The sequence below is a fragment of the Arachis stenosperma genome, chromosome 9 (genome assembly GCF_014773155.1).
Source record: "Arachis stenosperma cultivar V10309 chromosome 9, arast.V10309.gnm1.PFL2, whole genome shotgun sequence".
Lineage (NCBI taxonomy): Eukaryota > Viridiplantae > Streptophyta > Magnoliopsida > Fabales > Fabaceae > Arachis > Arachis stenosperma.
Window position 1 is genome coordinate 114,445,190 of NC_080385.1, and position 12,228 is coordinate 114,457,417.

The 12,228-nt window shown below is 33.9% G+C and overlaps 1 protein-coding gene and 1 non-coding gene across 2 annotated transcripts; one reads left to right on the plus strand and one right to left on the minus strand.

Annotated features, from left to right (window-relative positions):
• The first annotated feature begins 1,726 nt into the window (after nt 1–1,726).
• LOC130953402 (small nucleolar RNA R71) lies at nt 1,727–1,830 on the plus strand. The gene has a single exon (XR_009075573.1). It is a non-coding gene; the product is annotated as a small nucleolar RNA R71 (small nucleolar RNA).
• Nucleotides 1,831–11,423: 9,593 nt separating this feature from the next.
• On the minus strand, nt 11,424–11,976 carry LOC130947915 (Bowman-Birk type proteinase inhibitor A-II). The gene has a single exon (XM_057876627.1). It carries the CDS (start codon nt 11,890–11,892, stop codon nt 11,569–11,571), a length of 324 nt encoding a protein of 107 aa, XP_057732610.1. The 5' UTR covers nt 11,893–11,976; the 3' UTR covers nt 11,424–11,568.
• Nucleotides 11,977–12,228: the final 252 nt, after the last annotated feature.

Below are 12,228 nucleotides of genomic sequence, written 5' to 3' on the forward strand. Positions count from 1 at the left end.
GTCAGTAGCTTGACAGAGGGCTCTCATGGAGCCTCACAGATACTCAGAGCAATGTTGGAACCTCCCAACACCAAACTTAGAGTTTGAATGTGGGGTTTCAACACCAAACTTAGAATTTGGTTGTGGCCTCCCAACACCAAACTTAGAGTTTGACTGTGGGGGCTCTATTTGACTCTGTTTTGAGAGAAGCTCTTCATGCTTCCTCTCCATGGTGACAGAGGGATATCCTTGAGCCTTAAACACAAAGGATTCTTTATTCACTTGAATGATCAATTCTCCTCTGTCCACATCAATCACAGCCTTTACTGTGGCTAGGAAGGGTCTGCCAAGGATGATGGATTCATCCATGCACTTCCCAGTCTCTAGGACTATGAAATCAGCAGGGATGTAATGGTCTTCAACCTTCACCAAAACATCCTCTACAAGTCCATAAGCTTGTTTCTTTGAATTGTCTGCCATCTCTAGTGAGATTCTTGTAGCTTGTACCTCAAAGATCCCTAGCTTCTCCATTACAGAGAGAGGCATGAGGTTTACACTTAACCCTAAGTCACACAGAGCCTTCTTAAAGGTCATGGTGCCTATGGTACAAGGTATTGAAAACTTCCCAGGATCTTGTCTCTTTTGAGGTAATTTCTGCCTAGACAAGTCATCCAGTTCTTTGGTGAGCAAAGGAGGTTCATCCTCCCAAGTCTCATTGCCAAATAACTTGTCATTTAGCTTCATGATTGCTCCAAGGTATTTAGCAACTTGCTCTTCAGTGACATACTCTTCCTCTTCAGAGGAAGAATATTCATCAGAGCTCATGAATGGCAGAAGTAAATCCAATGGAATCTCTATGGTCTCAATGTGAGCCTCAGATTCCCACAGTTCCTCATTAGGGAACTCAGTGGAGGCCAGTGGACGTCCATTGAGGTCTTCCTCAGTGGCGTTCACTGCCTCTCCCTCCTCTCCAAATTCGGCCATGTTGATGGCCTTGCACTCTCCTTTTGGATTTTCTTCTGTATTGCTTGGAAGAGTACTAGGAGGGAGTTCAGTAATTTTCTTGCTCAGCTGTCCCACTTGTGCCTCCAAATTCCTAATGGAGGACCTTGTTTCAGTCATGAAACTTTGAGTGGTTTTGATTAGATCAGAGACTATGGTTGTTAGGTCAGAGTGGTTCTGCTTAGAATTCTCTGTCTGTTGCTGAGAAGATGATGGAAAAGGCTTGCCATTGCTAAACCTGTTTCTTCCACTATTATTGTTGTTGAAACCTTGTTGAGGTCTCTGTTGATCCTTCCATGAGAAATTTGGATGATTTCTCTATGAAGAATTATAGGTGTTTCCATAGGGTTCCCCCATGTAATTCACCTCTTCAATTGAAGGGTTCTCAGGATCATAAGCTTCTTCTTCAGATGAAGCATCCTTAGTACTGCTTGGTGCATTTTGCATTCCAGACAGACTTTGAGAAATCAAATTGACTTGCTGAGTCAATATTTTGTTCTGAGCCAATATGGCATTCAGAGTATCAATCTCAAGAACTCCTTTATTCTGATTTGTCCCATTGTTCACAGGATTCCTTTCAGAAGTGTACATGAATTGGTTATTTGCAACCATTTCAATGAGCTCTTGAGCTTCTGCAGGTGTCTTCTTCAGATGAAGAGATCCTCCAGCAGAGCTGTCCAATGACATCTTGGACAGTTCAGACAGACCATCATAGAAGATACCTATGATGCTCCATTCAGAAAACATGTCAGAAGGACACTTTCTGATCAATTGTTTGTATCTTTCCCAAGCTTCATAGAGGGATTCACCTTCCTTCTGTCTGAAGGTTTGGACTTCCACTCTAAGCTTACTCAATTTTTGAGGTGGAAAGAACTTTGCCAAGAAGGCATTGACTAGCTTTTCCCAAGAGTTCAGGCTTTCTTTAGGTTGTGAGTCCAACCATATCCTAGCTCTGTCTCTTATAGCAAAAGGGAATAGCATAAGTCTGTAGACCTCAGGGTCAATCCCATTAGTCTTGACAGTGTCACAGATTTGCAAGAACTCAGCTAAAAACTGATGAGGATCTTCCAATGGAAGTCCATGGAACTTGCAATTCTGTTGCATTAGAGAAACTAATTGAGGCTTAAGCTCAAAGTTGTTTGCTCCAATGGCAGGGATAGAGATGCTTCTCCCATAGAAGTCGGGAGTAGGTGCAGTAAAGTCACCTAGCACCTTCCTTGCATTGTTGGCATTGTTGTTGTTTTCGGCTGCCATGTCTTCTTCTTTGAAGATTTCTGTTAGATCCTCTATAGAGAGTTGTGCCTTAGCTTCTCTTAGCTTTCGCTTCAAGGTCCTTTCAGGTTCAGGGTCAGCCTCAACAAGAATGCTTTTGTCTTTGCTCCTGCTCATATGAAAGAGAAGAAAACAAGAAAATATGGAATCCTCTATGTCACAGTATAGAGATTCCTTGAGGTGTCAGAGGAAAAAGAAAAATAGAAGGAAGAGGTAGAAGAATTCGAACTTATCAAAAGAGATGGAGTTCGAATTGTTCATTGAGGAATAGTGTTAGTCCATAAATAGAAGGATGTGAGAAGAGGGGAAGAAATTTTCGAAAATTAAGTAAAAGATTTTAAAAACATTTTGAAAAACTTTAATTGATTTTCGAAAACTAAGAGTGGAAAAGAAATTAAGTGATTTTTGAAAAAGATTTTGAAATTAGAAATCAAAAAGATATGATTGAAAACAATTTTGAAAAAGATGTGATTAAAAAGATATGATTGAAAAGTTATTGTTTTAAAAAGATATGATTTGAAAAACAATTTAAAAAGATTTGATTTTAAAAATTAATGACTTGGCCAACAAGAAAAGATATGATTCAAACATTAAACTTTTCTCAACAGAAAAGGCAACATACTTGAAATGTTGAATCAAATCATTAATTGATAGCAAGTATTTTTGAAAAAGGAAAGAAATTGATTTTGAAAAAGATTTGATTGAAAAGATATGATTTGAAAAAGATTTGATTTTGAAAAAATTTTGAAAACTTGAAAAAATCTGAATTAAAAATAGAATCTTTCCTCTTGTGCCATCCTGGCATTAAACGCCCAGAATGGTGCACATTCTGGCGTTTAACGCCCAAAGCACTACCCTTTTGGGCGTTAAACACCCAGCCATGCACCCTGGCTGGCGTTTAAACGCCTGTTTGCCTTCTTCACTGGGCGTTTTGAACGCCCAGCTTTCTCTGTATAATTCCTTTGCTGTATGTTCTGAATCTTCAATTCTCTGTATTATTGACTTGAAAAGACACAAATTAAAAATATTTTTGGATTTTTTTATAATGTGGAATAATCAAAATGCAACTAAAATCAAATAACAATGCATGCAAGACACCAAACTTAGAAGTTTGTATACTACTGACACTAACAAAATGAGAATGCACATGAGAAACAACAAAATACTCAAGTCAAGAGAATTTAAAGATCAGAGTAAGGAAATCATCAAGAACAACTTGAAGATTAATGAAGACACATGAATGAATGCAAGAAGAACAGAAACATGCAATTGACACCAAACTTAAAATGAGACACTAGACTCAACAAGAAACATGCAATATTTTTGGTTTTTATGATTTTGTAATTTTTTTGTATTTTTCAAAAATTAAGTGGAAAAGAAAATAAAGGTATCAAAATTCTTAATGAGAATTCCAGGAATCATGCAATATTAGTCTAAAGCTTTAGTCTAAAGGAATTAGACATGGCTAGCCAAGCTTCAGTAGGACATTACATTCAAGAGCTAAATTGATGAGAATCAATCAGCTTTGGTGATGATAAGAACATCACCTTGAAACACTAGAATTCATTCTTAAGAACTCTGAAGATAAATACCTAATCTAAGCAACAAGAAGAACCGTCAGTTGTCCAAACTCAACAATCCCCGGCAACGGCGCCAAAAACTTGGTGCACGAAATTGTGATCAATATTTTTCACAACTCAAATAATCCTCGGTAATGAATCCAAAAACTTGGTGTTCAATACCATGGCATAAACACAACTTCGCACAACTAACCAGCAAGTGCACTGGGTCGTCCAAGTAATAAACCTTACGCGAGTAAGGGTCGATCCCACGGAGATTGTTGGTATGAAGCAAGCTATGGTCACCTTGTAAATCTTAGTCAGACAGACTCAAATGGTTATGGATGATATATAAATAACGCATAGAATAAAGAGAGAGATACTTATGTAATTCATTGGTGAGAACTTCAGATAAGCGAATGGAGATGCTTTGTCCCTTCCGTCTCTCTGCTTTCCTACTGTCTTCATCCAATCCTTCTTACTCCTTTCCATGGCAAGCTGTATGTTGGGCATCACCGTTGTCAGTGGCTACAATCCCGTCCTCTCAGTGAAAATGTTCAACGCACCCTGTCACGGCACGGCTATTCATCTGTCGGTCCTCAATCAGGTTGGAATAGAATCCATTGATTCTTTTGCGTCTGTCACTAACGCCCAGCCTTCAGGAGTTTGAAGCTCGTCACAGTCATTCAATCATTGAATCCTACTCAGAATACCACAGACAAGGTTTAGACCTTCCGGATTCTCTTGAATGCCGCCATCAATTCTAGCTTATACCACAAAGATTCTGATTAAAGAATCCAAGAGATAAACATTCAAGCCTTGTTTGCTTGTAGAACGGCAGTGGTTGTCAAGCACGCGTTCATAAGTGAGAATGATGATGAACGTCACATAATCATCACATTCATCATGTTCTTGGGTACGAATGAATATCTTGGAATAAGAACAAGCTGAATTGAATAGAAGAACAATAGTAATTGCATTAATACTCAAGGTACAGCAGAGCTCCACACCTTAATCTATGGTATGTAGAAACTCCACCGTTGAAAATACATAAGAACAGGGTCTAGGCATGGCCGATTGGCCAGCCTCCCAATGATCTAAGAACTAGATGTTCGAAGATGATCCTAAGATCGAAAATGATCCGAAGATGAAAATATAATACCAAAAGGTCTTATTTATAAAGAACTAGTAGCATAAGGTTTACAGAAATGAGTAAATGACAGAAAAATCCACTTCCGGGCCCACTTGGTGTGTGCTTGGGCTGAGCATTGAAGCATTTTCGTGTAGAGACTCTTCTTGGAGTTAAACGCCAGCTTTTGTGCCAGTTTGGGCGTTTAACTCCCATTCTTGTGCCAGTTCCGGCGTTTAACGCCGGTCATTCTTGAGCTGATTTGGAACACCGATTTGGGCCATCAAATCTCGGGCAAAGTATGGACTATTATACATTGCTGGAAAGCCCAGGATGTCTACTTTCTAACGCCGTTAAGAGCGCGCCAATTGGGCTTCTCTAGCTCCAGAAAATCCACTTCGAGTGCAGGGAGGTTAGAATCCAACAGCATCTGCAGTCCATTTCAGTCTCTAAATCGGATTTTTGCTCAGGTCCCTCAATTTCAGCCAGAAAACACCTGAAATCACAGAAAAACACACAAACTCATAGTAAATTCCAGAAAATTGAATTTTAACTAAAAACTAATAAAAATATAATAAAAACTAACTAAAACATACTAAAAACATACTAAAAACAATGCCAAAAAGCGTACAAATTATCCGCTCATCAGTATGCATTGTAGAATGGTCTTTGTTTGTGATATCTAGGAGGGTGTTGTTGCCTAAAGGATTGATCAGATCCTCTAGGCTTCGTCCATCTTTGATTGCTTTGACCCTGATGCATATTCCTGTTATAGCTTCGTCTTCCTGCAACATAGTTGTAACCAGACTCATAGCCAAAGGGGTGAGAGTTCATAGTAGTGAGAGAAAATAAAAACAAAAACTAACAAAAAGAAAATATTTTAAAAAAGATTTGAAATTTTTTTTGAAAAATATTTACAATAACCAATAATAAGGCACACGTTTGCAATTCTCCGGCAACGGCGCCATTTTGAAGAACTGAAGATTGACGGTTTAGAAGTTATAGTAAACTCTCATTGTAAGTATAGTTACTAAACCAAGCAATCAACCTTTCTTACAAACGTTTTGGTTGTCACAAGTAACAAACCCTTTTAAAATTGATAACTGAGTATTCAAACCTCGAGTCGTCTTCTCAAGGAATTGCAGGGAGGTATGTTCTTATTATTGGTTATGGGTTTTGTAAATTGGGGTTTTGAAAGTGAGGAACAAGTAAATTAAATGACAAATAAAATAAATAATTAACTATAAAATAAACTCTTGGCAAGATATGAAAATTCGGAAGTCCTATCCCAGTTACTCCTATGAGGATGGAAATTAATCCCACTTAATTAACCTTTGCGTAGCAAGGGAAAGTCAAGTGAACCAATTGGTTAGAATTCCCAAGTTCTAGCCAACTGCTAAAGAAAGACTAGAGTTAGTGGAATTCCAGTTAATTAGCCGACAAAACAATCAATCATGAATAGTTGATAACTCAAGAGCTTCCAGTTAATCAATTTAAAGCCAATAATATAAAAAGCTAAATTAAAATCATAAATATCTGGAATACCTCAAATAACATTCATTCAAAGTAGTCAAATCTAACATGGAAAATATTCATAAGCTAATTGGGCAACATAAATCAAATACAAATAAAAGAATTAAAGTATCTCAAAGTAGAAGAGAAGTCAAAATAAAGGAAATATTGAACCTGATAAAGAGTTGAAATCCTAAATCCTTTAAGAGGAATCCTAATCCTAAAACCTAAGAGAGAGGAGAGAACCTCTCTCACTAAAAACTACATCTAAACTAAAAATTATGAATTATGAAAAGCATCTTGAATCTCTGCATGTTCCCTAACTTTAATCTGTGTTTCTGGGCCGAAAACTGGGTTGAAATGCGGCCCAGAATCTCTGCCAGCGACTTTTGTAATTATGCCGATCGCGCACGTCACGCGTCCACGTCGTCCACGCGATCGCGTCACTCAGCGTTTTTTGTACCACGCGTGCGCGTCGTCCACGCATTCGCGTCGTTCGTGCAGCTTCCAATCCGCGCGGTCGCGTCAGGCACGCGAACGCATCATTCTGATTTCTTCCATTTCGCGCGGTCGCGTGAGCTATGCGACCGCGTGACTTCTCGCTGGTCATCTCCTCAATTCCTTGTGTTCCTTCCATTTTTGCACGCTTCCTCTTCATTCTCTAAGCCATTCCTGCCCTATGAAGCCTGAAACACTTAACACACAGATCAAGGCATCGAATGGTAATAAGAAATGATTAAGATTAGCTAAATTAAGACCAAAGAAGCATGTTTTTAATCGTAGAACTAAACTAGGAAGGAATTGTAAAATCATGCAAATCATATGAATAAGTGGGTGAAAAGCTTGATAAAACTACTCAATTAAATACAATATAAACCATAAAATAGTGGTTTATCAGCTAGCCCCATGTTGCGTTTTAACCTTCACCGTATTCTAAACAGCCAATGCCACTTGATGTCTCTGAGTACTCGTCGTTTCCTTCATACATCGATACCGAGCTTCTCCTACCGAAACGACCTTGTCCCGTAACCTCATTCTATTCATTTTCGCAATGGCCTTCATAGCTCCACCCTTTGTTGTATATCGGATGAAGGCAAAAATGTATATGCTCCCATTTTTTGTTTTCTCGATAAATAAATATCACTTATGCGTCTCGTCCAATTGAACAAGTGGTATAGCTCCTTTTTCGATATATATTCAAAAAGATGTTTTATAAAAATAGAAAACGATTCATTTTTCAGACAGTAGTACTCCTTTCTATTCCAAACTCTAAAATCTCTACTCAGGTGTCTGGTGCTACCCTTCCAGTGTTTCCCACCCCTCCTCTCTCTCTCATTTTCTCAAGTAATGAAGAACCATATATTAACATAAAATTGTTTTCCTGAAAACATGCAAAAAATTATCACTATCACCTCCGTTTTCCTTTCTTTCCTTCTCCCTTTTTTTTCATTAGTATTACATTTTCTTTTTCACCAAATTTTGAATAAAATACTAAAACTGGTCCCAAGTTTTTAATATAATGACAAAAATATTCTTCAATTTTATTAATAATAAAAATATTTTAAAACAAAAATATTTAATATTAAATATATATTTTTTAAATAATACTTTAAAAATTATATTTTGATATTTTTTACAAGTATGTATCATGACTAAAAGAGCAAGACAAATTTAAAATTTAATAATTTTACGCTAAGTAAATTTTGTTTTGCAATTTTTTTTAATAACTAAAATATTTTTAAAAATAAAAAAAATCTATATATTAAACTTTAGTCTATTTTTTATATACTTTTTAAATCGTTATCAAAATATTTTTACAAAATTTTAGATAAAAATATATAAATAATTTAATAAATAAAAAATTCATATTTTCATTGTAAAAAATAATAATTTTTTGTTTATTCTTATCGTATTTTAAAAATTTGAAAAAAAAATATCGCATTCCATAATCTTTTAACTAAGAACATTTTAGAAAATCAAAGACGAAGTTTATTCACGAAATTTTCAAACAAATGTCACGCTACAATTCTCACAGGTCACCAGTCACCACAAAAAGGGAAACATACGAAAAACGAGGTAGCAAACTTTGCAAAGTGGTCCAGGATAAAGATGCAAGAAAATGATAAATAGATCTTTAATTTTTTTAGTTTATACATATTTAAATTTTTTAAAAATTTAAAAATATATTTAAATTTTTTATTTTTTTTAAATATGGATAAATTGATTTTATTGTTTATTTGAGTATATCAGATTTAATAAAAAAATCAAATATAATTTTTATTGTACTAATTTAATCGATATAAATATTTATATGGGAGAATTTTAAAATTAGACAAATTAATTTCAAAAATTAATATAATCAAACTTTCAAAAAAAAAATTTAAATATATTTTTAAATTTTCATAAATATAAATATGTACAAATCAAAAAGTCATAGAATAATTTATCTTTTTCTCTAATATATAGTAAAAGGAAATGGACCACCGTGTCCTTTGCTTATATTTCTGCCGAGCAGGCCGATGATATAGTCTTTGTTTGAATTTTTTTTAAAAAAAATAGTTTTATTGAATTTTAAATGTATTTAAATAAATTCAAAAATAAGAAATTAAAACATTTAAAGTCAATAATATCTTACTTTAGAGAATAAGTAAATGCAAACAAAATAATTATATTCTTTGTCAAAAATATTCTTTAGTATAATAAATAATTACCATTTATTTCCTTAATCCTATTTTTCTTTTCAAATTCTAATTTTCTCTCCAAGTTCTAATTTTTGTCCTTCAAATTTTAGTTTCCGTCTACTTGTATATTTATATATTCTCTTAAGGTTTATTATACTCATCATCATTTTTATTTAGGATAAAAACAGTTTTTAAGACTACACTCTACTAATACCACACCTTGCTATTGATGTTTCTAATATGAGAAAGAAAAACAAATAGCTAGGAATTTCAACCAAATCAGTCAATTGATGACTATACTATTTTGGAAGGAACTGGTAAATATACTGATTGATTTGGGTTGAAAGGAAAAAATTGCATAAGCCACCCCAATTAGATGTGTAGAAAGCTTAAGATCAGAGTGGAAAGATTACAAAAAAGCTTCTCAAACTCACTCAATCCATTCTAGAGGCCTGGGAGACCCCTACTTACATGAAATGCGCCAAAAATAGGTACGTTTTCTCTAGCTTAGTTTAATCAAACCCTTAGGTTGCGTATGATTTATGTATGGATCGAGACAGAGACACAAAAAACATAAATATTAAAGATATAAATATAATAAGATACAAATTTTTTTTATTTTATTTGATAATTATAAATTAAACAGAACAATAAATTATAAATATCAATATTATTTCTGTAAAAAAAAATCACTAAAATAGAGGGAATAATAAATAAAATGAGAATTAAAGAAAAAAAAGAGATAAAATTAAAAAAATTTGTGTATTATAAGTTGTATATTAGTGTTTCAAATTAAAAAAGAGACATAAAAAATATATATTTTATGTGCTCTTGTGTACCACAGTGTCTATAAAAAAATGGTGAAATTCAAGTGAAGTCAAATGCACGTAAAGTTGATATCTGATCGTCATTAGATGAAAATTTAGTCAAATCAGTCAAATCATCTAACTGTACCTGAATTTTCACCATAAAAAATTTGTGTCTAATAAACCAAAAAACAGATACATACCACCGTATCCATCAAGTGATGAAGATGTCCAACAAAACAAATGCTGCATTAAGTCATGATAGATATGGACGGAGCTTAGTTAAGACAAGGGGAGCCATGACTCCCCAAACTTTTGGTAAAAAAATTAGTAATACTTTTTCAAAAAATAAAAAATTAATTCAGTTGGCTCAAATACTTTGCTATGACTTAAAATACCAAATTCAATCTTCATCTCTTGCTTTTATTGCACAATAATTTTTTGTTTTAAATATTCAAAACATGTTGGATTTGGACTGAATTGAGTGTATTTGCATTTTGCAGCTCTCTATTCAATAAGCAACACTCCCTTTACCTTTGAGTTTAAATATAAAAAATTAGGTATTTTTTATTTATGTAATTTAATATTATTTTATATTTTATTGTTTATTTAATTTAATTTTTTATATGATAAAAAATATTATAATATTTAATAAGTATTGATATTATTGTATTTGTATAAATTGATAAAAAAGATTCAATAAATATTATAAATTTTAATATTTGTCATTCTAACTTTTTTTTACATAATTTACAGGATATATATTCAAATTTTTACATAAAATAATCATGAAAAATAAAAAAATTGATGCATTTTTTAAGAGGAAGGCTAATATTCAAAAAGGAGAACATATAACTTTTATAATATCAGCACATTTAGATAGTTCTTCTACTTTAATGAATCACAAAGAAAGTGAGATACAACCTCTAAAAGTTCAAAGAGTTGCATCTGATGAGTTTGACCTTAATTCTTTAAAATGAGACCTTAAAAAATGACTTCAAATTTGACAATATTACCCAAATTAAAAAAATGATACTAGACGAACTTATTTTAAATAGAGTCCATATCAAAATCATCTTAATAATTATCTTCTATCTGATCCCAAAATTTTGTTTCGAGCTCACCCACTGATGATAGTCCCAATTCCAAACTTGGAAAGTTGCACACTGAAACAGTAACAACTAACGAGTTCCAACAGGGCTTTGGTAGCCAGTAGCCACAGGTAGTTGCGATGTCCATACCACCATACCAATGGGCAATGGATCGGAAATGTGTGGTTGTTGTTGATTTGATTATGGTAACGATGATGAGTGCAAGAACAAATCTAAACGAGATATATTCCCTTTTTATTTGGAATCAATTAATTAGGTTGGTTAACTAAGGTTATTAACTAAAGTTCGTTAATTTGTGTTAATAAGGTTATTAATAAAAGGTTAAACAAACAACATAAACAATAAATGCATGGACATCAATAATACTAATGTTTATCTTAAGGAAGCAATTTTATTCATGATTTTCCATACATGAAAACAAAGTCTAAGGTGACTTTGCCTCATCATCACATACATTGCAATATGCAAGTTACACTGCATATGCAATTTATTATTTATTAAGGGAACTTAATTGCTTCAAGAACGACATTCTGTTACAGGGCAACGGCCTTGAGTTTTGTCGGTGCAACGGCACTGTGGAGGATTAGACCTTGTGCAAACGCAGGAGTTGCAAGACGCAGGGCAATGATCGAACGTGTCAACACAAACACACTCGAAATATGGTGGGGCCCTACGGTCGCATAGACAGCCATTGCAGCAAACATTGTCGTCTGAAGATGATGATGCTTCGCCAATATTGTTTATCACCTGTGAGAGCATCAAGCTTGGGTCAAGGCGGACAGCTTCAACGGTGGCTGAAAGTCCCACAAGGAAAAGCAACAGTGCTACCTTGGCAACCATCTTCTGTTCTTCAACTCCTAATTCACTCTCTTTCGCTGTGTATAACTCTTAAGGTTAGGACTCTGGTGAAGAGGAAAGAACAACTAGAGACTTAATTTATAATGAGTGATCATGTATTATTACGCACGTTTATATTTCTTTCATAAACTTTTTTATTTTTAATATTAAAAAATTGATAATAACTTAGAAAATATAAAAAAAAAATTATTTTTTGTATTATAAAAGAAAGATAAATAAAGAAAAAGTCTAGGGGCCAACAACTTTATTAAATTCTGATCAGCATGTAATCAGCAAAAGAAAAATAAATAATCCTACACCATTGAATGAAATCTCACG